The sequence below is a fragment of the Andrena cerasifolii genome, chromosome 7 (assembly GCF_050908995.1).
Source record: "Andrena cerasifolii isolate SP2316 chromosome 7, iyAndCera1_principal, whole genome shotgun sequence".
Taxonomy (NCBI): domain Eukaryota; kingdom Metazoa; phylum Arthropoda; class Insecta; order Hymenoptera; family Andrenidae; genus Andrena; species Andrena cerasifolii.
The window spans coordinates 13,000,262-13,024,928 of record NC_135124.1 but is presented as its reverse complement, the minus strand read 5'-3'; the positions used below and the strand labels follow the sequence as shown (position 1 = coordinate 13,024,928).

The window sequence follows — 24,667 nt, the reverse complement described above, 5'->3', positions numbered from 1 at the left end:
ACCTAAATCTATAACTAATAGGAAAAAATCATGCATTTCATTTTTCGCACTATTTTCGGTAACGGGCAAATGTTACCTTCAATTTGAATGCGAGATAACGATTTTAGATAACCACTCCCTTCCGTCTGCAATACATGAATTTTGGAATCGAACGGAAAATAGATTCGTCTAAGGTAACGGCAGTGCCGGCTAACGGGACCCAGTTCGTTTTCTTTACATCTCAAAATCTTCGCCCGATTAAGAATGAAGTTTAAAAACGGCGCTTCCGCGTCACGCGATCCCTGGTGGGAAGACAAGGTATCAAAAGATGACTGCTTTATTGACACGCATTCGAGAACCGCGTGGGTAATTGTCTTCTTTTCAGCAGAGCAGCATATGATAAGATAGGTCCCCTCCGTGACGTTACGCATCCCGAAAGTTGTTTTCGAAGATGGTACTGAACAAGCTGACAAAGAACGACATAAAAGAGTTGGCGAGAAATGACAAGTACTCGATTCTGTTGCCGACGTACAATGAGGTCGAGAATTTACCTATTATCATTTGGCTAATCATCAAGTACATGGACGAGAGGTAACTACAACGGCAACATAACCTCGCGTAGCGAACTGAGTCGTGGCACCAGTATGGTGTAATTTAAAAAAAATCACGAGCATGAGGCCTGAAACGTTGATCAGTGAAGGGGAAATATGCAATATTCCAGCGAGCTTAATTACGAGATAATCGTGATAGACGATGGTTCCCCTGACGGAACGCTGGACATGGCTAAACAGCTGCAGAAGATGTACGGAGAGGACAAGATAGTCCTGAGACCGAGGGAAAAGAAGCTTGGCCTGGGAACTGCTTATATGCACGGGATGAAGCATGCCACAGGGAATTTCGTCGTTATCATGGACGCCGATCTCTCTCATCACGTGTGTATCTTCCTGTAGAAACAGCTGCTTCGTGGAGCATAGTCGATATTCACTCGCGTTCTCCCTTCAGCCCAAATTCATACCGAAAATGGTAGAGCAGCAAAGGTACCTCGACCTGGACATCGTCAGTGGCACTAGGTACGCGCAAGGCGGCGGAGTTTATGGGTGGGACTTCAAAAGGAAACTTATTAGCAGGGGAGCGAATTTCTTGACACAGATTTTATTGAGACCCGGTGCCAGTGACCTGACAGGGAGTTTCAGGTAAGTCGGAGCTGACTGGCACGCATCTTTCGACGCTACATACAATGCATTACTGAAACTACAGGCTGTACAAAAAGGAGGTACTGGAGAAGTTGATTCGGTCCTGCGTGTCGAAAGGGTATGTCTTCCAGATGGAAATGATAGTCAGGGCCAGGCAGTTTGACTACACTATAGGAGAGGTGCCAATCTCGTTCGTGGATCGCGTTTACGGGGAATCTAAATTGGGAGGGTCGGAGGTTTTCCAATTTGTGAAAGGTCTTCTGTACCTCTTTGCCACGACATAATTACAATGTAAGATTTTTAACAAAACATTCCTGCTATTACAAGAGTATGTATAAACGGACAGTATGTCGGTGACCGTTTTTTAAATAAATATAATTCATTTTTACGCCTCACATCGTTGGTTTCAATCCACCGACACTAAAACCCGAATACTCCTCTGGAAAAGACGAAGAACCACGTGCACGCACACGTGGCCGTGAATGGGCGACATGAAACACACCGTAACGATTCTCGCGAGCGATTCAACCCTCGCCGCACCCTCTGACGTCACGCAGCCTCCGTTTATTGATCCATTACGAAATTACAGTCTATATTTCGACTTGAGCGGAATGCAAGACGGTGCCACAATGTGCCACGTACGAGAAGTCAAGGCGCAGAAAAATCCTTCATCCCTTATAAATACAGAATGAAATATCCAATTTAATCTCTCCCTGCTCTACGTCCATTCGAACGTAACGAAACGTTCCGCAGTGTAAAAGTAACTGCACCGTGCGTAAAGATAGAGTTCCACCAGCCAAAGGTTTTTCAACCCGCATCGCAAAGTGTTGGGAAACGGTGCAGGGTAGAAAGGAAACCGTCGAGTCGCTGTTATACGCTACCAATCGATCATTCGCTCTTTACGTTCTCTATAAAGGGACTTGAAAATACAAAGGGGGCTCTCGCGACGAGCAGAAAATGCTCGAGGCCTCGAGATCACGAGTTTCCGCCGGCGGAAAGCGGGTGCAGTTCGCCAGTTCTGTCGCAAGCTTCGCCGCGGCCAGACGTGCAAGTGGCGTTGCCTACTCGCCGGGGTGAAACTTGCAAGCTCCCCCTTATCGAGCTTTCAGATGGCTGTGCCTTTTAGATTTTGACGTTTTCTTCGATTGCCCCTTCCGTTAGATTGCCTGTTCGTCGTACTCGCCGCTAGAAAACCAGCCCCGGAATGCCGAGGAAGATCGGATTCAACGTCGTGCATGCCACTAGTAAGAAGACGTCAGATTGTGAACCGTGAAACCCATGGAGCAACGATAACCTCGAGTTGTGCGGTCGTTTCGTGGGCCCCGAAGCTTCGCGGAAACCACGCGTGTTTCTTAAGGGATGGAAATTGGGAGGAATCGGACTGTTTAAAGCCGCGTGGCCGCTTCCGCACGCGGGCATTGATTTTTCGGCGTCGGAAGCATTTTATTTTCCCGGTCGATTATCGTTTCGCAGACAAATTAACAGCGTCCACGCGACACGTGCTCCTCCGCGTTTCACCGTAGATTGCAAATTGCTCTTGAGGGTGGCTAATTAGGTCGCGAGCAACTCGTGTTTCATACTCTCCGCCGGGATTCAGACTTAAGCTCGCTAGGCACATATTTTCGATTCGCGAGCGCACCGAGGCGCACAGCAGCAGACCTCTTCGATTCTCCCTGTCCCAAAGCGTATTCTAAGCTGCAGTGTCGCGTGACAGCGCTCCGTGCCAGCGGTCCATCGTTGAAAGTATAATTTCATAGTTAAAACGTTATCGATTGCCTCGGTATCTCCATTTTTGTTCAGGAAATAGAACGATGGGATCACGCGAAGGCGAAACCGTCGCGAGAAAGATAGATTAGGGGTACATATCTAGTGTAGGAAGATCGCATGGATTTACCTAATCCCAGGGAATCATCTATTATCTGTAAAAACAGTCTTCAGAGACGGATTCAGAGTGGTAAACTTTTCGACTAATCGCAGGCGAAGAGGACAGACACTCTTCGTTGGAACTGAACGTTCACGGACCGACGGTGAGGGGATGGCAAAGTTCAAGGAGATGTACATATCCTCAAGAACTCATTCTGCGCCTCCATGGACCGACGAAGCTTACGAGAATACAAGTCCTGGCTCACCAGTACCTTATTCGTATGTTACCTTCTAACAATAAGTTTCATTTTCCCCAACGAATCTTTCGCTCGGGCTGAGAATTCGAGCATTTCTTCCGCGGAGCCGAGGTTTCAGGCGTAAACCCTCGGCATTCTACAGAAAGCAATTTAGCAACGAAGGAAAAATCGAATTACCGCTCCTACGCCAATTTCCCGAGGCTACCAGCGCTCTACCCTTCCCCATTGCACCCTCGTTTCTTATTCTGCTCAGCGTTGAATACCGGCTAAGTATCTTTTACCGGGGGTGATAATTCCACGCTAAATCTTCACAGCTGAGAAGCTGGAGATCTGGACATCGAGGGAGGAGAATGCCTCTGTGACGACGGAGTTCAGTTACCTGGGTTACATCACGTTGTCCGACAATGCCTCGACAATGTACAAAAGCAGAGAGCTTAAAAGCGTCGCGCTTCCGGAGACAGAGGCGGTCTCGTTGAAGCTGAGGCTGCACAAACCGCACAGTAACGCGCACAATGTTTACCAGCAGGTACGTGACAAAGCTTCTGGCTCTGTTAGAGAAATATTTCGCGCAACGCTGGGGAATTGCAGGTCGGTCTTATCGCTGTCAATATCCTCGGCGAACCTTACGGGCAGGAGCTGACCGGCCAAGGAGACGCGCCGTACAATCCTCACTACACGTCTCCGTACGACGATCTAGCTTTCGAGATGTACGTGGACCGGGACGTGGCCAAGATCATCAGACAAATGGAGGCGAAGAAGCTGCAGGCAGTGGAAGGTGAGTGTGAGATAAAATGTGCCTCGTGGAGATCCCCGTGCGAACGCATTTTTCAGAGGAGAGGTTCGAGTACGCTTCGAAGCTGAAGGTGGCCATGGAGAATCTGAGGAAAGCTGGGGAAAGACTGGGGAAGTACGAGCTAGAGAAGAAGTACGCTATAGCTTTGGAGGACTACGACAAGGCCAAGGCGAAGAAGGCACAAGCGCAACAATATAGGCAGCAGGTGTACCAGAGCCTGGAGGTGCAGGATCTGCTTGAACTTCACGGGGTAAGTATATTTCGTTGCGAAGGCAAGCGGGTCCTTTCCCGAGATTTTCTGCCCCAAGTACTGTTTATTCGCATGATTAGCCATTGGAAAAGAACAATTTGTCATCGGTGGAAGGGAAGGAGCCAATATCCGTGGACACCTGCACCTCAAACACCGCCACCGTTCCTGAAGATATTACTTCTCCTCCGAGGCTAGTAATCCCACCTAATCGTGACGGGGCTATATCGCCGACTGGCCCCGCGCACCAGCCGCCTGTCTCGCCCCTACACCAGAAGCCAAACAGCCCTGGTACGTTTTCGGTTAATTAGTAAAGGCTACTGAACAGATCCGCGTCGACGTGTGCCAATTATCCTTTAACTCGATAGAAGTTACGGACAGTCCCACGAACGGAGTCGTGGAGAGGCAGAACAACTGCAACAAGGGGTCCCTCAGACGGAAGACCAAGTCCGCAGGACCTGCGCTGCGGTCCAGCTACGAAGCTTACGAGGAAAGGACGATCCCAGCTTTAAGACAGTAGGGATCTTCTTGCTTGCAACGTCTATTAGTCGCCCAGGGATGCAGGAGTTACGTTAAATCGCGTTTCAGCTCGCACACGAACGAGTTTACCAGGGAATGCCACATGGACAACGCGGAGACGAAAGTCATCTCGAAACTGAACGACAGGGAGAAGAAGCAAGCCGCGTTACCCATATCGGTCTTCGGAATGGAAATGGTGATGCAAGTTTCGGATGACTGGTTCCATTGATGTTTGAGATAGTGATTAGTAATCGATCGTTTAGGTAGAAAAATTCTACTCCAAGCAATTCACGGATAAGGAGGAGGGGCTGATGCAGCTGAAAGAGGAGCTGAAGAACTTCGATCCGGAAGTGTCGAAGCACTCGGCGAACAAGACAGCAAGAGCCGCGATTCTGCTGCTGCACAGAGCTCTCAGAGATAAAGTATTCAGCGTGTACAGTCTGGCAGCGCAATTAATTAGGATCTTCTTCTCGGAGTTTGCGACAGACAGGTATAATCTTTGTGGATACCTTTTTAAATTGTCTGACAAATTGATTATTCATTTCCGTGATCTTTTTCAGGGTATCGTCGACCGAAATCGCGAGGAGCGTGGAGCGTCTGCTTCCAGAACTGTTAACGAAATCGGGTGACACTACTCCAAGGATTCATAACATGGCAGTGCACACGATACTCAGCATGGCAGACTGCAAGTGCGTCAGAGAGCTGCACATAATACCGGTGCATCTAACAAGACCTGTTAGCAGTAGTACGCATCAAAGACTGGCTCTCAGCAGGCTGGAGATGGTGGAGCAACTGATCCTGAACCATGGGATATCCACGGATAAACAGAGGTGACTCTAAACAACGTAATCCTGATCGCACGTTTTGGCATTCAGTGCAGAGAACTGTGGAATATTAGACCTCTGCCAGTGACAGTGAACTTGTGCCTCTATGTCACTCGCAGAGGTCCATCCTCGACGTTAAGACTGCGTCGCCGAAACGCAATTACTCTGATAAGGTATTGTAACTGTTGCAGCGGACTCACTTGCCGAACTTTGTCCGAGTTGGGTTCTTCGGGCTTGCACCACCCAGCGGAAGCAGTGAGGAAAGTTTCCGAAAGGATCTTGGTGTTGGTGTACAAAGTGAATCCCAGATTGGTTCGCAAGCAGTTGCCTCCTGACGACGACATCACCAGAAGAAACTTGCTGTACCGTCAGCTCTTTCATGAATTCGATCTCACCGATCTTCAGGTATAGTATCCTTAATAGAGAAATCGTAGGCGCCCGCGTTGTATTTATACGCGTATCGATCGACAGAGGAAGAAGGAGGCGGAAGCGAGTCACAAGACGACGACGCCGACAAGAACGAAATCGACGGAGAACAATGTGGTGAATTCAGCGAAATCGCCGTCGAGGACGAGCCCTGTTGTCAGTACCGGAAGCTCAACGAGCATAACGTCTCCGTCCGAGAATAGTACAGATCACAAGGGTGACAAGTAGGTGACGTGCAATCTTGCTACGATGGTGTGTCACAAAATATCTGTCACCTGTGCGTTTCTGTCGTAGGATGTGTATATTTTGCCTTTCCAAGGGGCAAGCGTACTCCGAGGAGGGATTGAACATCCACTATTGGAGGAGTTGCCCCATGCTAACGAAATGCGAGGCGTGCAAACAAGTGGTGGAGATTTCGTACTTAAACTTGCACTTGTTAAGTGAGTACTTGCTCGTTGAAATCGTAACTCGGATAATAGCGTTGACTCGTAATGGAAATCTTCTTTACTCTAGACGAATGTGATATGAGAAGCAATTACGTAAAGTGTGACACGTGCAAGCAGGCAATCCACGAGAGTTCCTTCGAGGAACATAGAAAGAATAATAAGTGTACAAGTACGTATCGCGATGTGTTGTAAATGTTATCACGTATCAAACGATCGCTAACTTTACAGAACCCATCGAGGGCTACGATCGTTGCCCACTCTGCTTCGCCCTTGTGAATCAAAATAAATGGAGAGAGCATCTGATGGGCGACCATCCTTGCACAAACAATCCGCGAAACAAATTAGGAAGAAGCTGTAAGTTCGACAATTATTTAAATGCACATTGCATGCCCGTATACCGTGTTCCTTTCGCTTGTAGGTTCCAAGTCCCCGTCGAACTCTCAGAACCTGGGCGGAAAGATGACTTCGCCGACCAATAGGGATTACTAGCATCAACCGTCTACTTCGAGATTTTTCGGAGTGTAAAAAGTTTTAGAAAAGATTTTTCCTTTTGTCTCCTTTTATAGTTTATCTATACGTTACGAGCTGTCCAGCAATTTTTCATATTTGTACTTGTATGTGGCTGTTTTTATAGGAAAACCCGTCCTTCATTAGTAGAGATCTCTATGTTAAACAAATTTCTAAACGTAAGTTGAAATCCTCTAATATCTAGAACCTTAGGAATCTTGTTGCAGGCTAAATTGAAACGGGAAAGGGAGGGCATCGCGCGATGTAATTTAAAGCGAATATCAACGAGACGTGCAATATTCATATTCTTCGACTTTAACATACGGTAGAAAGGAGTTCAATACGATTTAACATGTTATTAAACGTTATGGCAACAGCCATTTCTGAATTAATGATTCCTCTGCATCCGGCCATATTTATAATAATATTTGTACTATAATCTATCAGTAAATTATCCTGGACTTAGTGGCCGAAATTACTTTAAAAGAAAAAAGAGAGAAGGGTACTTGTCGCTCAAATTACATAAGATACATGTAATTTCGTAAATTATTTCATAGAAAATGGATAGTAAAAAGGCATTTCCCATTACATCATTGTAAGTTTCTTGTCCTGTAGAAACGTTTTATTTCAGTTTTTATACGTTACATTTTACGGCCATACATTGAACGACACCTCCTTTGACGCTTCTTCTGAATTCTAGCACGCAGAGCTTTGCTCGTTAAACTTTAAATAAAATAAAAAAGTTTTACTCGCAATTCGTACAGATTGCGATCGGTGTTTATAAATATATTAAAGGACCAGCAATTTATATTACAAAATTGCGCGTTCTTTTATATCGTCCAACATTATTTTTTCATCGTCAACTGGTTCCGAAATGATTTCGTCATCGACTGATTCCTTCTTAATATTATCAGCAACGTTATCAATAGCTTCGCCGTTCCCCACTCCTTCGGTGCCAACAGATTCACGGTTCTCCTTGAACTTATTTTTCTCTGAAATAGAATTCGGGATGAAAAAGGATTGTAATCGTGATACCTAGTACGTAGTTTATAAATACATACCGAATTTCGAGCAATCAGCCCCTAACAGTCGTAAGTAATGAACTGCATCGTGTACAGGAACGTAAGCTCTTAAGGACATAGTACCTCTCCACCCTACCATTTGTAATTTCAATGGGTAGGGATTGTCTGTATCCTTCTCTTGGTACGAAAGTATACAGCTTCCGGACCCTAGAACGAAGCGCGAATGAATGAGTACGACAGATTCTTAATACCGTTCGATTTTAAGTGTGTCGTATATCTATTACCGAAACTTTGTAAACGTTCTTGAGTGTCTGGGTTAAGTTTCACGATTTCAGGCGGTGCAGTAGGATTATCATTTTGCAACAACATAATCAGATCTTCTTTAGTTATCTCGATCTTCCTACTATCGCCGATATACTTAATGATAGCTTGCATTCCCTCCTGCGCGAGTCGAAATGTACAATTGGCGTTTTTATTGTCGCATCGCACAAATGTTTTTACTCCAGTATTTATCAGTTTTATTTGATCCTCGTTAGATATAACAACGTCGCGTATTTCTGGCGACGTATAGTAAATGTTCTTTTTCTTTCTACCGAGGCATCGGACTAATAAACAGCGGGGGTCCAACTCGTCAGATATGTTGTAGAACTTTCTAATAAGTTCAAGATTCAATTAGAGATGAACCAGACGCGTGGGAAATTAATAAAAACCAGTCACTCACCTAATGGACAGCCATACATCTTCCTGATCATCCTTAAAGAAAACGAATGGGTCCTCTCTATATCCAGCAGCAATTCTTCTACGTTTCCGCTTCGCTGCTCGATACCTGTTCTCCTCGTCTAACGATCTTTTCGGATGTCCCTTTTCCTTATCTTTCTTCGCTTCTTCCTCCAGACTTAATTCAGTTTCCTCACATTTGCTTTCCGTAGTCTCGCTTGTTTTATCCGCACTAATTTCCGTAGTGTTATTAGTTTCACATACATTTTCTGTAATCTCGTCAGCTTCTAACTTATGTTCCCACGGTAATTGTTTTACCTTCTCCAGGATGGCCACAAAGAAACCTCCTGTATCTTGATGGTGTGGCAATATCCTCATGCTAAGTATGTAATTAAAAAGTAACGTTAATAAAGAACGGTAAGATTAACAGTAATTCTAACATTCCTTTCATTTACCATCGTTCAAAATGAAATTTCGGAGCGTCCTCTGGTTTTGGAGGGAACATTTTCGGTCGAATTTGCGTCTGCCATTGTTCCGGCACATCTTCCCATGTCTGGTAATAGTCTAAATTCTTCGATGCCGGTAACCAATGAGATACACCTAAAGAACATATCGTTAAATGTATAATTTACCTAAGTATTATATGGTTCGGCATAGCTTACCTGGATCGCATACTAATCCAGGTACTAAATCTCTGCCGTCGACTAGCTGCACTGAATCTTCAGTTTCAAAAAGAAGCCTGTGAAGTACGGCTTCATTTTCTACTGGATTTAGGGAGCAAGTAGAATATACCATTCTTCCTCCAACTGCTAGCAGCTCTAATCCCCTTCTGGCTATCCTGTACTGAATTCTTTATATCCATTGGTATCAGTTATCTTTGTCAGCGCAACGATGCGATTCAAATATTAAGCGATATTTACCCGTGAAGATTGTTACCATTCGCTGGACTCCACTTACACCAAATATCTGGATTCTTCCGCATTGTACCATCACCGCTACACGGTACGTCAGCAAGTATTCTATCGAATCTATAATAAAATTTACATTTAATAAGACAGTTTACATATTATTTGCATATTATTTAGCACAGGGTTTAGCACATATTTTACTAACTTTAATTTCCCCTTCGTGCCATCCGACTTAGTAGTAATGAAGTTAGGCAACAGAGAAGCATCATGGTTTGTAATTAAAATAATTGGGCTATTTAATCTCTTTGCTTGATGCACAAGCATGTAACAACGGTTATTGTCTAGATCGTTGGCTATTACAAAGCCTTCTGTAAAGAGTTAACAATGTAATAATCAATTTACACGTTCGCCCCTAACTCTCGGGTATTCCCGTTTACCTGGAAGCATACCTCCCTCCTCGGAATGTATCATTTCTATGAGCTGAGCTGTCTTTGATCCCGGCGCAGCGCACATATCTAGAACTTTGTGCGATGGCTTGACGTCTAATACTAAAGGTGGTATCATGCTAACCACTTCTTGCCTACTGATACTTCCGCAGCTTGTTTCAACAACTAAAAAATTGTGTAACCTAAAGTACGCCTCCGATCTTCGAATGTCGTTTCTGGTCAGCTTCAACTGCCAGGCTAATCCGTCCGGATAGAACGGCAGGCATCGTAATATATCCTTCACGTCCTCCTTATTCTCAGAATCGTCCTCTTTGCTTACATTTAAGATCGCCTTAAAGAAATCCCCTTTAATAGTCTCGAGTAATATCTTAGCTTCTGCTTTTGACCCGGTAATTCGAAACGCCACCGGGAGATTCTTTCTCATCGTATTCATAAACGAATCCCATTGCGCTTCGGGAACAATTCCCTGAGTTTTGTAATAATTCTCAAAATCTGTATTTTCCCTGACGATGTCTGCGTAGCTGTGATGCGGCGTGTGATCCCAACCATCCTTCTTCTGTCCAATAAGAATATTATACGTTATTATCTACGTTCGAAATCTACTTACGGCTTAAGTGTACGCGAGCTCGTGCAACTTCAATATAATATAATAAACATAACCGCGAACTCGAAGCCGGCTGGTTTCTTATAAGAAATGTACTTCGCACCTTTTGCTTTTCACGACGTTTCTCCGCGAAGTTCTTTTTCGGCTTATTCTTTCGTCCTTTCCCCATTATTCTCTGTAGCAGGTGTGCTTACGGTATCGTTTAACAATGAGCACGTGCTCGTCGAACAGCAACAAATGACCATACGCTTCCACTTTTCACAGAAGACAAAGGGACCGCCTGTAGAGAGTGCCCGCGTTATTTAACGAATAGCAGGCTTTCTGAGAATTATTTTGCACTTTTATAATAGGGCTTAAATGTGGGAACCCTTAGCTATATTCTGCAACAGGTTTCGCGGATGCTTTGCTTAAAATGATATAGTTATTAATCTATAAACGCGTTTAAAACATTTCCTCCGTCTACGGACCATGAAGCGCTGCAGCCATCTAGCAAGAGAGAGGTGATATGCAAGAATAGAAAATTCATTTCTGTATTTATTCGCAATTTGCAAAAATATAGATCATTTATGAATAACACTTTGAATAACAGAATTGTTCATTTATTGCTCGAAAAAGCTGTTGGAATATTTGATCGCGGGGTAAAACAGAATGTTCGCCACAGGAAACTGACCCGAATAGGAGCTGAAATCACAGACCAGGATAGACATATCACGCAATGTAATTTTGTGTCACACGCTTGGGGGGGTCCGCGAGCCCCCTTATCATTTCCATGTCGCATTCAACGTTATCTACAGTTATCAATTCAGTGTGGAATTCGATCGCAATCCTTGTACCGGTTAGAATTCAAACTAAATGGAAAAACGCAAATGTGAATCGATCTGGATCGACATTAGAACTTATTCTGACAATTCAAATCAAATGACAAATCTTTCTACCCGCGATTACATACTTGCCACTTTTTAAATCACTTTTAAATAATGGAGTCGATGTTGCACATGCAGGACATCTACTATGATTATCCGTAACTAATACTTCATGATAGTTCCGGTTTAACAAGTATGGCAGCCATGAGTCTTGAATGCGGTGATTTTTTAGAGTTTCAGGTATTTTGCATAATAAATGAAAGTAACGACATTGATATTACATCTCAATTTACTCAGCATTAATTATTTGATTGTTATTAACGTTCTTTCGAATCGTGTTTTATTCCTTACGAAGTTATAGCTTAACTGGGATTTAATTAAGGTTATGTGAAGGTTTATGTAATATTTTGCAAATTGAAGAATATTTAAATAATAAATGTTGTGGGGATTTAACTAAAATGGAACCAAATTCGATATGTCAGTTGAGTGCATTGTTAAAATACTGATTTCAAGACTTCAGTCTAGGTTAGGTTACACATGTACATATATAAAAAGCCGAACCTACAGTAACGAATATTTTAAATCGATACAACTAATCAATAATCCATATCGTAGGTGAATACTAGAACTTTTTCAATACATGTACTTATTGTGAAATATTAAAAATAAAAATGATCAAATTGATCGAAGTAATTCTATCATTATATTTTTAATAAAGTGTAAATAATCCATGGAATCCTATATGTATACTCTCTCTGTTGTTACATATACTTTAAGTATTTTATATAAAATTCATGCTGTATGATCGAGAAGTAGAATGTTACAATAATGTGAATAAAATAATTTGAGGAAATACAATGTTAATTACTTGAAATATTTCTTTAAAAATATACTTTACTTATATTGTTTAAAATATGGTGTATTCTTATTTCAGGATGCATTGCAAAAGATGCGACAATTTGATGATAAAATTATTTATTTGCTGAATACAACGATTCAGACTGAATCTTTTAAAGCTCAAAACGATCCTACCCAAAAATGTAAGGATTTATTTGAACAAATTCAGTCTGGTCATAGGAAAAGAGAACTGGCCATTACAAAATGTTTAAATGTCTCGAAGGAGAAAGTAATGCAATTAAAGAGCCAACGAGATAATGGTACCGACAGTCCGCAGCTTCTTAAGGCGCTGAGAAAAGAACAATGTACAATGCGTTTATTGCAATCGGAATTAGGTGTGGAGGAAGTCGTAAAGAATCGCACGATTCATGTATATCACTCAAGGTGCCGTAGTTTTATACACGATAAACCATGAAATATAGAAGCCTAAAACTGTGTCATCAGTCCATGAATATTTCGGGATGCGACAACTATGGTTAGAAGCCTAACTGCATTTAAAACTGTTGCAGGTTATAATAACCTGGCAGGAAACATAATAAAATGTAATTAGATATGTTTATTATAAATATAGTTCTAGTGTTTGTAAACGAAAGGATTATAAATAATTTGTTCACTGCAAGAATTATCATTAAACCACATTTTCATCACTTTTCTTTAATTCTATCGAGATTTATTTACGAAAGTAATTTACCAACTCTGAGGTGCATTTATATATAGCGCAAGGATTTATTCATTAAACCCCTAGAAATTAGTTACAACAATATAAACTCTTATAAAATATAGTACAGCATGTTTTAGCATTATTGTATGTTTCATAAATCTAAGGTAATATCTGAGAAATACAATTCTAGGAAGTAAATTATTGCTCCTTTAAAATACTTTGAACGTAGGCCACGTTCGGTGCTAAAATAATCAAGATTGTCTTTAAATTTTGCAAGCTACTCGCTAAACAGCTTCATCATTCTATATTTTATATTTCTAATGGGAGCAAAATATTATTTCATGACTTTCCAGCAGCTGCCGCCGCCGCTGCTGCTGCTGCTGCTTCTTCAGCTCTCCCTTTTTCTCTCTGTTCATTGTACCACTTTATTCTCTCTGGTATTATATGCTTTCCAGCTGCAGCATCTTTTTTCCCAAGCATAATAGTTACAATAAAAACCACTACTGTAAATACGATCATAATGTTACATGCACGGATTCTTCCCTTGGAATGCGCTTTCAGTATACAGTCAGCTCTACAATGTAATTAAGCAAAGTGTGGATACTACTTTCCATTTGAATTCTTAAGGTAAGTAAAGAATCTATCGTGTTTCATTTCGTTGCCTCCACTTACGTTACTTGATCTGGAACTTTGTCGATACTAGGATAACGTTTAACCCATACCAATATTCTCTTATCGAAGTTTGAGCAAGTGTGCATGGGTGACCCTGAAGTATATCAAGAGACAATTTAGCTCCCTATGCACTGGAAATTCTTAATTTCTGTTCTTAATTTAAGAAAAGTTTCAAGCGTATCTTACCAATCACACTATGGTCACTTGACTCTGGAGCACTTGGTTTCGGTATCGGGTTGTTAGACGTAGGTTTACTTCCACTTGCAGGGGTACTTAAGTGCCTTATTTTCGGCAATTTAAGTTGCCTTATCAATTTTGTACAGAACATTCTACAATCATTTTAAATTTCCAAATATATTTATAAAATATAATCTGACCGCTGGTACACGATTGGCAGTACTTGAAACCAAACTCCGTACTGACAATGTCAATGGACAATGATGCAAGGTATGTTATAATCAATGTAACTCGTTAGCATCCTTTAGATATATTTATCAGTCTTATATGAATATGTTAATTGTGAATTCTAAAAATATTAATCACAATGGAGAAATACTATCACATGATATCTGTATTTTTACTGCCTTTCAATTCGCCATGTAGGTAACTGTTTGACAGCATAACAGGTGTATGCTGACAGTTGAAGTTATTCGGGAAAAGTAGTCCGTTCAAATTCACCATTTTTTTGGTCGCATCGATACTTTTCACAAAAGCAGACACATTATTTAAAGGAATTCTAAACATTTAGTGGATTTCCTGTCACGCGATTTGTGCAGGTTACGTGTCTATAAATAAATCATATTTATAACAGAATCTCTAGAAATACATGAACATCTTTCGATCGTTACACGTTGACCTTGAACGGATCATTCTGTAACGGAGTTGTTTAATTGATACTTCATTTCTTTCATACATCTGTCTGCATTCGTGGTCAATTTATCCGTGATGTGTAACACAATCCATGCAAACTCGGTGTACATGACCGATTTTGAACTTATCATGTATCGATATCTAAATATTACACAAAAGGGGATCACTTACTTCCGCTGATTGTCAGTGATCAACCTTTGATAATAGTGGATAAAAGAACCCCCTCTCTGATACACTTGCTACTAGCGTGAAACTTCTTCAACACTGCTACTTATATACCCTATCTCACGGACACCAACATGTGATGTACACACGCATGCGTATTACCCCTACGTTTTTAAATATTCTAAATTTTAATATCTACAACGTACGTACAGGTATAAGTAATATATTTTACTTCATTTTAAAGTGAAGCTACTTTAATATTTTAAATTAAATATTAATTATTCCCGTGAAACGAGTAAGAAACATGTATCTAATAAAATAGAAAAAAGGAAGAGAAAAAATATAAATATGCCGTGAAAATATCAATTCGTAATGTTCAATTTTACCATTATTCTGAAAAATGGATATTACGTGCGAGATGTCACGTATTTAAGATTGACGGACTTCTTCGTAAATTGATGTTGACCTCCATTTTCTTATACTTGGTATTACTTTCATTCTTCACTGTTTCAATTTTATGTAACATCCTACTGCGTTCTTCGTATCCTATAATCATAATTTTTGTCAAGTTCTTTGCAGATTTCAGTATTATACCGTCTTATTTCCATTGCCAAAATGTATTCAGGAATTATTGAATTTTACGTTAATGCAGATATAATAAAATCTACGAACGTTTTATGTTTCTGCGTTGAATAATTCAAGAGTAGATGAATAAATAAATAAGGAAAGAAATTTCTAATTCCGGGTGGTGGTGGAAACTCTGTGGAAGCGCGCTTTTCCGTTACACGACGGGGTGCCCACGTGGAAAGAGAAAGTAGGCTCTGCTCCGAAGATCGAGAGAACAACCCTTCAAGGAAATTTATGACTTCCTTAGCTTCGCCAACACTTCTGGAGTCAAGGACAAGGCCTTCTCAAGAGATTACGTAACTTAGAAGAAACTCGCAATTCGTTTCGGGGTCTATTAATTGGTGTCCTCTTCCTGTTTTCGAACTCTGCCCAAGATCTTTCCCACGTATGCCAACCGCATCGCGCATCCTTAATATTACTTTCTCAATCATACGCAAACATCGGCTTTCAATTTTCGCTCCTGATTTACCTATCAATTATATACATTTCTGTGACTACGTTCGCGTGGTCACGCAACAACATCTACCCTGTTCTCTTTTCAAATAAAAATAAACGCATGAGCAACTTGGTAACGATATTTTACACCAGTTACAGGAAAACCCTAGATATTCGGTTTTCATTTAACATGTTGGTAAATTTAAAAGGTATCGCGCACATGTTTATGTAGCATTCGTTGGCAATGTGTCATGAATAAATAGAAGTACGTTGATCCGAATTTTCTTTTACTTTTAACAACATGAAAGTGAAGATATTAACAAGGAATCCAGACGAGTACTTGAGAGAAACAAAACGCGATATTCATAAAGGTAAGTGTAACGTACTAGCCATTTTATAGTAGGGTAAACTGTACATTGGTTGACACCCTAAGCGGAAATCCCAATTGGAATGTCTATATTTTTTTATGAAGTTTTTATGTTCTTAATTTTCAGTTATTATCAATGATTATGGGTTTCTCATTAAAATAAAACATCTTGAGTACCTATTAAGTCTTTTATTTTAAAAATATTCAACGAAAAACAAAAAGAGGCATAAATGTACAATCATTGGCACCCTAAAATTTAAGGTTATATAGAAAAACATATGTAGTTAAAAACGAAGTTTAAAGTGTTTAAACAGACTATTTCATTCACTATTAAATACCTACAACACTTAGTAAATCTGTATTTCAATCCACTGCTTACTTATAAAGCGACAAAATATACTTACCTACCCCTTATCGAAATTTTAAGAAAACATGTAAAACTCAGCGCTTTGTCCCACATTGTGGTATTGCCAGATGTAAAATGTGTAGTTTAACTACTGGGCTTTGGAGTGTCGTAGTGAACGAAAAATAAGAAATTGTAAAAAAATACTTTCTAAGCTTTTACTTCTTAATATTTGGCTTTTTAATCAGGAGTGCCAATGATTAGTGTAGTGTCAGCATTGGTGCAGTTTACCTTACTCACCATTAAACTTTAAAGTATAAAATATTAATGCGTATCTATAGTCCCCAGAAACTATGATCCAGCATTACACCCTTTCGAAGCACCAAGGGAATATACCAGAGCCTTAAATTCAGTGAAATTAGAAAGGGTATTTGCGAAGCCTTTTATAGGATGTTTGGAGGGCCACAAGGATGGAGTGTCTGTATTGTGTAAACATCCTACGCAATTGTCTACGCTGATCAGCGGAGCATTTGATGGCGAAGTAAGAGTATGGAATCTTGCCCACGGCGCTTCCAATCGTACATTTTTGGCACACGACGGTATAGTGCGTGGGATTGTGTTCGACGCGAATAACGAACACTTTATCACTATCAGTGATGATAAAACTATTAAGATGTGGAAGACTGAGAAGCCATCGTTTGGCGAAGAGGAAGAACCTACAAATACAATCATTAGTAAAGTACGATCTCAAGGATTAGAAGAGAAGGAAACGTTATCATTCGTGCTTCTGATATTAATTAACCATGTTGTAGACTATGATAAGCGGAATCTCTCACCATCGAACAGAACCTATATTTGCAACATGCGGGGAAGTATGTCACCTCTGGGAAGAAACTCGAAACGAACCAATTCGTACGTTCAAATGGGGGGTTGATAGCTTGTACGACATTAAATACAATCCTATCCAGTCGAACTTGTTTGGTAAGAACTATTTGATACCGATCCTCCAGTAATGGATAATATTTTATGTTTATACTTCAAACGCTTACTAATAATTTGTAGCTGCATGCGCGAGCGATCGTAGCATTATCCTGTACGACGCTAGGGAAACAGGCCCCTTGCGCAAAGTGTTTATGAGGTTGAAATCTAATAAGCTATCTTGGAACCCGATGGAAGCTGTAACTTTCACGTGCGCCAGTGAAGACTACAAGTACGCGTCCGAAGGGCATTAATCTTGTTAGAATTACAAAAAGTTACTAATATTTCCATTTCAGTTTGTACACTTTTGACATTCGTAAGCTGGAAACACCTGTGAACGTGCACAGGGACCACGTACAAGCTGTGATAGACGTGGATTACTCGCCGACTGGGAAAGAGTTTGTGTCCGGCAGCTATGATAAATCCATTCGTATTTTCGAATGCAATAAAGGACACTCGCGTGAAGTTTATCACACGAAACGTATGCAGAGACTAACGTGCACAGCATGGTCGCTGGATAACAAATATATCATTAGCGGTAGCGACGAAATGAATATCCGCGTTTGGAAGGCAAGGGCGTCGGAGAAGTTGGGCGTGGTGCGTAACTTGTAATAATTAGATATTTTCTGTGTATCGTTGCGATAACTAACCAGATACGTTATTACAGTTGAAGCCTAGAGAAAGAGCAGCTCTGAATTACAGCGAAGCATTGAAAGAGAAGTTCGCTGCGCATCCTCAAGTCAAGCGGATCGCTCGGCACAGACAGGTTCCTCAACACATTTATAACGCGAAGGCCGAATTACGGACAATTCGCGAGAAAAGTAAACGGAAGTACGTACCATCCTCTAAACCCACAGCAATTGTTGCGCAGATTATTTTACTACATCTAATCGTTCAATTATAGGGAGTCTAATAGACGCGCTCATTCCAAATTTGGAGCGGTACCTTTCGTCTCGGAACGACAAAAGCACGTTGTTCGACGAGACATGTGATCAAGACTTATCCTTTGCTGTACTACGAATTTTTGTAAAAATTTAATAAATGAAACTCGACCCCCTTAAATTGAAGCCTATGTATCTGTACCAGGGTGGCTCTTATTTAGTCTTTGTAAAATTTTTTCAAGATTTTCTTTGGGGCACCCTCCAAAATAGTTTCAAATAATTAAAAAAAAAATCCCTGTAAAGTTTGAGCTCGATCGGATAACGGGAAAGGGTGCCCCTGAGCCCTTAAACATTTAAATCATTATTAAACAGCTCGCGAAGTCGATTTTATATAATATCCTCCAAGTTATTGATTAAATAAAAAAATATGCCAAACAAAAGTTGTAGATCCGGACAAGGAGCATCTTTTATGTTGTATTACTTTTTCTCGTGCGACAAACAGTTTTCGAAAAAAGTCCGAAAAACTAAAAAAAAAAATTTCCTCAAATTTTGAAAATTTAAATGCTTCTAGAACACTTTTTATTTATGAAGGCGAACAAAAAGAATGGAATTTATATAACTTTACATGGATTCTTTTTTAATTATTTGGAACTATTCTGGAGGGTGCCCCGAAGAAAATTCAAAAGTCGGAAATAAGAGCCACCCTAATCTGTACAGATAAATTCATCACACTTAAATATTATCTTTTTCTTTTACTTAAAAGTTTTTGGAAAATCATGTCGCGTGTTCAAATTTCAAGACGACAGGGCGGGGTGATTTGTTAGTTATTTGAACTCTATTAAATTTTATTCCTCGGGAGTCGAACTGGAATGGCAGGGAATTGATGGTGTTAGATGGCGTTAATTTTACATAGCTTTATTCATCGTTTATTGTAATAAATAATTTTATTGAAATTATACAACGCATCGCTATAATGATTCCGTAAAACGTTACAAACTTCAAGCGGTGATTAATGTGTGTCGTCGCTTAGCGTAGCTTACAGTGACTTTATTAATTTCCGTTCGTCCTCTTCGCGCTCTCAGCAGACGTTAGTTAATGAATTTGGCGATGCAAAGATTATCCTCTATCTTCCACTCGATATCGAAGATATACAATGAATATTTCGTAAACTAGCTAAATCATGCCGAAGTCATATTTAGTGCATTTATCGACAGATTTACGATAAGCGCCTCTCGTCTACCCTCTTCGATGATGCACGTTATGGCTGTTGGCGCGCGTTCGCGGCTGTTTCGGTTTTAAATGAACGAATTGTAAAACACGTTTATGTATCGATTTTTACATCATACAAATCCTAGCATGGCAGGGATAGCGTTGTATTCAATTTTACACCAGACACTTCAGCGCTGGTAAACTTCTTATTAAAATACTATTTTATCGTTTACTGATTACCGTCCATCTTATCCGCTTTGATTTGTAGGATAATTCGAGAGCGCTTTGCCTCTCGCGTAATCTAGTTTGATGTAAAGTTGATGCTGTTTCCGACTTCCAATTGTTAGCCGCGTCTAATCGAAATAATTTTGTAAAATGATTAAAGTTAATCCTGAGAACTGTGCGATATTTCCACGAGGGTTTCTTAATTACTGTTTCGAGGAACAAGGAGAATGTAATCTCAGCGAAACGGCGACATAAAATGCCGAAAGAACTTGTTGAAAGATCGTTGCGAAAAGGTACAGCTTACACCAGGAAGTCTGAAGCATTATCAACCATAAGAACTCAAGCCTTGGAAAGCTTCGAATACCTAAGCGATCCGATGTATCTATCTTTCGGTGGAAGGATGGCAGTGATCGAGATGGATCGTTGGATTTCTTTCTTATCCTGTATATTGAAAAAAAAAAAGAATCGAGGAGCAGGAGCTTGCATATGGGATATTTCCTTAAGTTTCTATGTTCCTCGGGCGTACAAAAAGCGGCGCACAGGTTCCTCTCGATTCTGCTCGCGAATGCTCGGTTGGTGCACGCGCGTGATCGCTTTAATTTCTCGTTTCTCCTCTGTGCTCCTTAATACCCACTATGCGCACGGAAATTCTGTACAAGACTAGGTTAGTCGACCGATTAAATTACCACTGCAAAAGTTAATCTTCTCCGTCGGCTTCGATGCTCCGTTGGAATTCTACGCTTCAGTTCGAGCTCCCAAGGCGCGGCTCGTTGGAGCCGCCCCCTGACGTTCGAGCTCGCTCAATTAAATATAAGTAGCTATCGTATAACAATAATTATAATTTATATACATATAAACACATGTACACGAATTTCGTAACACACTATTCGGTCGCGTGATAACGTTAAACGGCGGAGTCTCGAGAGTTCCGTTCCCCTTCATCCCCCGCCCCCACGAGTCGATCGGAAATCAACGAAAAGCTAGTCGCATTGCCGACGCGTTCGATTAACTGGAAATACGTAGGTTGATACAACGCGCTACTCTTTCCCACCAATTGCTGGCGGATTTCCGGGTGCGAGTGTAAATTCTTAGGTAATGCAACGCCGTGCAAGCTTCCGTCATTCAAATGAAGCTCGAGGGACGATCCTCGGTGACGTTAGAAAGTACACTCGCCTTCGTTCTGCAGAAATTTGTGTAACAGAGAAACGCCGCGAAGCTAGCCGCTCCTGTTCGCCTCTTTCGCGGTGGGTAGCGTCTAACGCAGACTCTGTGTAGGTAAATGTATAAATGGATCTGTAAAGTAAGGAATCGGTTCCCCTGCTGTGCGTTCTCCGACTGTTCGCCGTGGCGATCGGTAAGTTCCTTACGCTACGTTCCTTATCGCTACCGATGACACACGAGCACGCATCGCCGCGAGTACCCGACGAGCCTGTTGTCGGGCGCGCGATACTCTCGGGCGCACAGCGGGTCGTCGCGCCGTCAGGAGATCCCTCCGCCCTTGGACGAGCACGATCGGCACAGAATGGCACAGAATCGGCGATCGAGGGGTGCCCCCGCGATTCCCCGTCGATCCTATCTGTCCGTGTGACCGTGTCACGCCACGCTGTGCACGATTCCATTCGTTGGTCGGGACGAATCCGCCTCGGTCGTTCGAAAAGATACGAAAAGCATCGTCGATGGAATCGATTAATTTCCAGATCGTTTCGATCGCTAGATTCATTCTAGACGTTCAGGTCGGCCATCATCTTGCGAAAGTCGGCCAGGGTATTGTAATCAGGGTCCGAATCGATATCCGCGAAGTCTTTGTTCGAGTCGCTCTTCACGAAGCTGGGATTATATCGGCTTAATGACAATGGGCACGGCAGCAATTCCGGCATCACCGAGTGGTGGGTAATTAGGGCGGTCAGTGTCGTGAATTCCTTTGTGAAGCCCTGGAACAAAGAAGAAGGGACCGGCACAGTTGTTACTTGTTATCAATATCAATTCGCCGCGAATTCGTAGTTTCATTCTGGCCCCATGGATTTCTGACTGATCAATTCGGTAGCAAGTATCGTGGATCACATTTTCTGAAGGGTCTTTTCGCTTTATGTGTAAAATGAAAGTTTCAAAGGTTTCTTGAAACCGTAGCCTCCTAGCTGAAGAACCTTAAGGGGTTGTCGATAGATTTGCACATTTTTTCATAGTTTCTGTTAATCCAGACTGCTTTAATCCGATGCAATATTGAAAATAATGCGTAGCTTAAACAACGCGACAAGATACAGGGAGATATGACTGATCAAACTGGCTGAACCGTGAAATAGATGGACATGTAAGAGAACAAGGGAAAATGGTCGATATATGGTCAGACACGGCGGCAGACTAAACACTTCATGCTATATCTCACTGTAACTTTTCAGACGAGCGTTACCTTAAACATTCCTCCAAGTAAAACTTATGCGGAGTAACTAAATCTTGATAAAAATTGAAAGATATTATTAAAAACTCGTCGATTATTTCTCTGTTCACACTTTTAAAGTAGCACGATACTTTTCCCTACCCAATTCAAGAGTTACAAGAGTTTTTTCTAACAGAATTAATAAGAGTAGATCGTATAAACAATATTTTGCCCAACTCGAGACGCGGTGAATTCAATTTGAAATTGTATGATTCTGAAGCGAGCTTTACTTCGTTATAATATATGTACTGCATTATTTGTTCATTAAACGAGGCAACAACGTACCTTGGTGCGTCAGAATTATCATGGTGCGGTACGTATTCAAATAATCTCGCGGCGTGTTGCTACGGCAATGCGATCCCAGACGAAAAGAGAGCGAGAGAGGGAAAGTGGGGTAGGGCGAGAGTTTTGATTTCCCTGCGGTACATCCAACAAAACTCATTTATACTGGTTTCGGAGATTATCAAAGTCCGCGGACCCATTTAATTTATCCTACAAGGGAAGTTCGACCATTTAAATACGCATACCCGAACGGCAAAATGCGCGACCGGCGTGGCTTTGTACTTGCACAGTATCCGCCACCCCCTATTATGATGTTTCAGAGAACTGAAAGCTTCGGCCCAAACACGATATTACTCTGTACTGATTAACATCCGTGCACAAAGCGACTCTCACTTCCAAGCTCCCCCGCAGCGTGGCTCATTCACTCTGCGCGGGATATATTTTTAAAAACTGCGGCAGTTTATTTAGAAACGCGCGCTCGCAAACATGCAGCCGCGCGATACAGCGAGCTGATTTAATTGATCAGTAGCACAGGACGCTTCGTTGTGCATTTAAATATGATAAAGGATCGCAGATCTCTGCCGACGAGTAAGTTTTATCTTACAAGGGGGGACATCATGTGGTAGACATCCATTTTGATGAGTCTTGGCATGATAGATCTATGTCGAAAATAAGTAAATAAGTGTCCGAGCGTTTCAGCTTAATAATAGAGATATTTACATGTAAATTATTCAAAATTTAGGATTTTAGTGGGCAAAAATCCCATACTACCTTGCCCGCGGGAGATTCCCGTCTGGAGGCTTCGAGGTGCCTTTTGAAGATGTCTCCACGATAAAAAACAACTTTATAAATTTTTTTTTAACTTGGAGAAATCTTCAAAAGGCACCCCGACTCCTTCAGACGGGAATCCCCCGGGGCGCCAGGGTAGTGTGGGATTTTTACCCATTAAAACTCCAGGACCACTATAAAAGTTTTAATAATTTCCATGTAAATATCTCTATTATTAAGGTCGATTGGCAGAAACGCTCGGGCAACTATTTACTTATTTTCGACATAGATCCATCGTGCCAAGGCTTATAAAAATCGGTGTCTACCACATGGTGTCCTCCCCTTGTTAGTCGAATAAATTTCTGTTCGAATAAAATGAAGTTATTCGGGAATGACGAATAAATTTTTATTTGGATAATGCCCAACTCTGGCGTCAAGCTCCCGGAGTGTCACATTTTATGCGCAATAATACTGTGTGCAAATATAAAACCAAAGACATACGAGATTCCCTGAATATTAATTCCTTGAATGGTTGACTATCGCGTGGAAAAATCAATGCGCAATTATTGCGCGACAGCTAGCCTGCTCTGTACTCGAAGCGAAAGTGCCTCACTTTCGTTTCACTCGGAATTGAATTATCAGATCCCAGGGACCTTCTTATTCGCCGCGGAATGGGTTATCATCGAGGGGAACGAACGTAACCCCGTGCCAGGGAAAGTGTTAATTATAGCGGTTAAATGCGTTCAGAGACGTCCAAAAGACTTTCGCGGGAACGACCGTTCAGCGAAGACCCCGCGACTAGGAGGAGGAGATTTACCTTGATTTTGTAGCCTTTGTTCGTACGCATTATAAGATAATGGGCTATTCCGCTCGGTTGGAATTCGCGCGGCACTCGAAGCGAAAGGGCATAACATCCGGGTTTACTGGTGCTCTCCCTCACCATGAAGGCTCCTTCCGGCTCCTGGCTCAACACTTCCAGCGTTATTTCCCTGGAATCACGAAATCCCCGCGACACCGTGAAAATCCAGATCCGTATAAATAAGCGGCAGAGATAACGACCGTAACGAGACGCCGATCCATAATTCCGCGTTACGACCTGGTCGTATATCACGAGACTGGCTAAAAAGTAGCAGTCTCGTCCGATGGAACGACAGGGGTGCAGCTCGAGCATAAATCCATACACGGTGTAGTAATTATTGATCGACGTAACGATGTTGTAGCGATGCAGGGTGCTTTAAA

The 24,667-nt window shown here is 41.6% G+C and overlaps 7 protein-coding genes across 14 annotated transcripts in view; 4 read left to right on the top strand and 3 right to left on the bottom strand.

Moving 5' to 3' along the window:
- Nucleotides 1-369: 369 nt before the first annotated feature.
- On the top strand, nucleotides 370-1,567 carry Dpm1 (Dolichyl-phosphate mannosyltransferase subunit 1). Its single transcript, XM_076816484.1, has 4 exons — nucleotides 370-570; nucleotides 701-911; nucleotides 982-1,172; nucleotides 1,237-1,567. Exons 1-4 carry the CDS (start codon nucleotides 431-433, stop codon nucleotides 1,454-1,456), a joined length of 762 nt encoding a protein of 253 aa, XP_076672599.1. The 5' UTR covers nucleotides 370-430; the 3' UTR covers nucleotides 1,457-1,567.
- Nucleotides 1,568-1,680: 113 nt separating this feature from the next.
- LOC143371347 (centrosomal protein of 104 kDa) lies at nucleotides 1,681-7,532 on the top strand. 3 transcript variants are annotated; one of them, XM_076816454.1, is made up of 16 exons: nucleotides 1,681-2,416; nucleotides 3,150-3,314; nucleotides 3,607-3,818; nucleotides 3,881-4,067; nucleotides 4,124-4,335; nucleotides 4,428-4,623; nucleotides 4,701-4,848; nucleotides 4,921-5,047; nucleotides 5,115-5,341; nucleotides 5,412-5,681; nucleotides 5,867-6,080; nucleotides 6,147-6,325; nucleotides 6,396-6,541; nucleotides 6,615-6,716; nucleotides 6,776-6,901; nucleotides 6,966-7,532. In XM_076816454.1, the coding sequence occupies exons 1-16, from the start codon at nucleotides 2,377-2,379 to the stop codon at nucleotides 7,034-7,036; spliced, it is 2,622 nt and encodes an 873-aa protein (XP_076672569.1). In that variant the 5' UTR covers nucleotides 1,681-2,376; the 3' UTR covers nucleotides 7,037-7,532. The 3 variants fall into 3 exon arrangements, with proteins under 3 accessions (XP_076672569.1, XP_076672568.1, XP_076672571.1); XM_076816453.1 differs by having other exon boundaries at nucleotides 4,416-4,623; XM_076816456.1 differs by lacking the exon at nucleotides 1,681-2,416 and adding an exon at nucleotides 2,920-3,030 and having other exon boundaries at nucleotides 4,416-4,623.
- Nucleotides 7,533-7,639: 107 nt separating this feature from the next.
- On the bottom strand, nucleotides 7,640-11,419 carry Nsun2 (tRNA (cytosine(34)-C(5))-methyltransferase Nsun2). 4 transcript variants are annotated; one of them, XM_076816459.1, is made up of 10 exons: nucleotides 10,855-11,419; nucleotides 10,139-10,703; nucleotides 9,907-10,066; nucleotides 9,714-9,821; nucleotides 9,456-9,643; nucleotides 9,249-9,393; nucleotides 8,798-9,172; nucleotides 8,361-8,728; nucleotides 8,116-8,283; nucleotides 7,640-8,046 (listed from the first exon to the last, which is right to left on the bottom strand). In XM_076816459.1, exons 1-10 carry the CDS (start codon nucleotides 10,918-10,920, stop codon nucleotides 7,865-7,867), a joined length of 2,325 nt encoding a protein of 774 aa, XP_076672574.1. In that variant the 5' UTR covers nucleotides 10,921-11,419; the 3' UTR covers nucleotides 7,640-7,864. The 4 variants fall into 4 exon arrangements, with proteins under 4 accessions (XP_076672574.1, XP_076672576.1, XP_076672573.1 ...); XM_076816461.1 differs by having other exon boundaries at nucleotides 10,151-10,703; XM_076816458.1 differs by having other exon boundaries at nucleotides 9,907-10,069; nucleotides 10,855-11,418.
- Nucleotides 11,420-11,695: 276 nt separating this feature from the next.
- On the top strand, nucleotides 11,696-13,116 carry Ccdc58 (Coiled-coil domain-containing 58). 3 transcript variants are annotated; one of them, XM_076816490.1, is made up of 2 exons: nucleotides 11,696-11,854; nucleotides 12,549-13,116. In XM_076816490.1, exons 1-2 carry the CDS (start codon nucleotides 11,810-11,812, stop codon nucleotides 12,924-12,926), a joined length of 423 nt encoding a protein of 140 aa, XP_076672605.1. In that variant the 5' UTR covers nucleotides 11,696-11,809; the 3' UTR covers nucleotides 12,927-13,116. The 3 variants fall into 3 exon arrangements, with proteins under 3 accessions (XP_076672605.1, XP_076672607.1, XP_076672606.1); XM_076816492.1 differs by lacking the exon at nucleotides 11,696-11,854 and adding an exon at nucleotides 11,877-11,996; XM_076816491.1 differs by lacking the exon at nucleotides 11,696-11,854 and adding an exon at nucleotides 12,009-12,139.
- A 97-nt stretch (nucleotides 13,117-13,213) lies between these two features.
- LOC143371370 (UPF0389 protein CG9231) lies at nucleotides 13,214-15,021 on the bottom strand. Its single transcript, XM_076816489.1, has 4 exons — nucleotides 14,886-15,021; nucleotides 14,031-14,173; nucleotides 13,845-13,938; nucleotides 13,214-13,746 (listed from the first exon to the last, which is right to left on the bottom strand). Exons 2-4 carry the CDS (start codon nucleotides 14,170-14,172, stop codon nucleotides 13,512-13,514), a joined length of 471 nt encoding a protein of 156 aa, XP_076672604.1. The 5' UTR covers nucleotide 14,173; nucleotides 14,886-15,021; the 3' UTR covers nucleotides 13,214-13,511.
- Nucleotides 15,022-16,150: 1,129 nt separating this feature from the next.
- On the top strand, nucleotides 16,151-18,691 carry LOC143371356 (DDB1- and CUL4-associated factor 13). Its single transcript, XM_076816472.1, has 7 exons — nucleotides 16,151-16,312; nucleotides 16,993-17,390; nucleotides 17,464-17,632; nucleotides 17,714-17,861; nucleotides 17,926-18,226; nucleotides 18,297-18,460; nucleotides 18,534-18,691. Exons 1-7 carry the CDS (start codon nucleotides 16,243-16,245, stop codon nucleotides 18,619-18,621), a joined length of 1,338 nt encoding a protein of 445 aa, XP_076672587.1. The 5' UTR covers nucleotides 16,151-16,242; the 3' UTR covers nucleotides 18,622-18,691.
- The window catches only part of LOC143371351 (uncharacterized), a 176,515-nt gene continuing 170,410 nt past the window's right edge, over nucleotides 18,563-24,667 (bottom strand). The window contains exons 9-11 of the mRNA XM_076816463.1: nucleotides 24,246-24,417; nucleotides 19,214-21,875; nucleotides 18,563-18,706 (exon numbers count right to left, since the gene is read on the bottom strand). Of these exons, the coding sequence (XP_076672578.1) occupies nucleotides 21,666-21,875; nucleotides 24,246-24,417 (382 nt within the window). The 3' untranslated portion in view covers nucleotides 18,563-18,706; nucleotides 19,214-21,665. The remainder of the gene's footprint in view (nucleotides 18,707-19,213; nucleotides 21,876-24,245; nucleotides 24,418-24,667) is intronic.

What these genes read in the sequence shown, in the direction of transcription:
- LOC143371356 (XM_076816472.1), top strand. Translation starts at nt 16,243, where the DNA reads ATGAAAGTGAAGATATTAACAAGGAATCCAGACGAGTACTTGAGAGAA. An exon ending in TATCCAGTCGAACTTGTTTG is followed by an intron (nt 17,633 to 17,713) that starts GTAAGAACTATT and finishes AATAATTTGTAG; the next exon opens with CTGCATGCGCGAGCGATCGT. An exon ending in TGCGCCAGTGAAGACTACAA is followed by an intron (nt 17,862 to 17,925) that starts GTACGCGTCCGA and finishes TTTCCATTTCAG; the next exon opens with TTTGTACACTTTTGACATTC.
- Nsun2 (XM_076816458.1), bottom strand. Translation starts at nt 10,920, where the DNA reads ATGGGGAAAGGACGAAAGAATAAGCCGAAAAAGAACTTCGCGGAGAAA. An exon ending in AAATTTCATTTTGAACGATG is followed by an intron (nt 9,173 to 9,248) that starts GTAAATGAAAGG and finishes TTACATACTTAG; the next exon opens with CATGAGGATATTGCCACACC. An exon ending in GATGTATGGCTGTCCATTAG is followed by an intron (nt 8,729 to 8,797) that starts GTGAGTGACTGG and finishes TGAACTTATTAG; the next exon opens with AAAGTTCTACAACATATCTG.
- LOC143371347 (XM_076816453.1), top strand. Translation starts at nt 2,377, where the DNA reads ATGCCGAGGAAGATCGGATTCAACGTCGTGCATGCCACTA. An exon ending in CCAGAAGCCAAACAGCCCTG is followed by an intron (nt 4,624 to 4,700) that starts GTACGTTTTCGG and finishes TTAACTCGATAG; the next exon opens with AAGTTACGGACAGTCCCACG. An exon ending in ACAGATCACAAGGGTGACAA is followed by an intron (nt 6,326 to 6,395) that starts GTAGGTGACGTG and finishes TTTCTGTCGTAG; the next exon opens with GATGTGTATATTTTGCCTTT.
- Dpm1 (XM_076816484.1), top strand. Translation starts at nt 431, where the DNA reads ATGGTACTGAACAAGCTGACAAAGAACGACATAAAAGAGTTGGCGAGA. An exon ending in ACGCCGATCTCTCTCATCAC is followed by an intron (nt 912 to 981) that starts GTGTGTATCTTC and finishes TTCTCCCTTCAG; the next exon opens with CCCAAATTCATACCGAAAAT. An exon ending in GACCTGACAGGGAGTTTCAG is followed by an intron (nt 1,173 to 1,236) that starts GTAAGTCGGAGC and finishes CTGAAACTACAG; the next exon opens with GCTGTACAAAAAGGAGGTAC.
- LOC143371370 (XM_076816489.1), bottom strand. Translation starts at nt 14,172, where the DNA reads ATGTTCTGTACAAAATTGATAAGGCAACTTAAATTGCCGAAAATAAGG. An exon ending in AAGTGACCATAGTGTGATTG is followed by an intron (nt 13,939 to 14,030) that starts GTAAGATACGCT and finishes GATATACTTCAG; the next exon opens with GGTCACCCATGCACACTTGC. An exon ending in AAAGTTCCAGATCAAGTAAC is followed by an intron (nt 13,747 to 13,844) that starts GTAAGTGGAGGC and finishes ATTACATTGTAG; the next exon opens with AGCTGACTGTATACTGAAAG.
- Ccdc58 (XM_076816490.1), top strand. Translation starts at nt 11,810, where the DNA reads ATGGCAGCCATGAGTCTTGAATGCGGTGATTTTTTAGAGTTTCAG. An exon ending in GTGATTTTTTAGAGTTTCAG is followed by an intron (nt 11,855 to 12,548) that starts GTATTTTGCATA and finishes TTCTTATTTCAG; the next exon opens with GATGCATTGCAAAAGATGCG.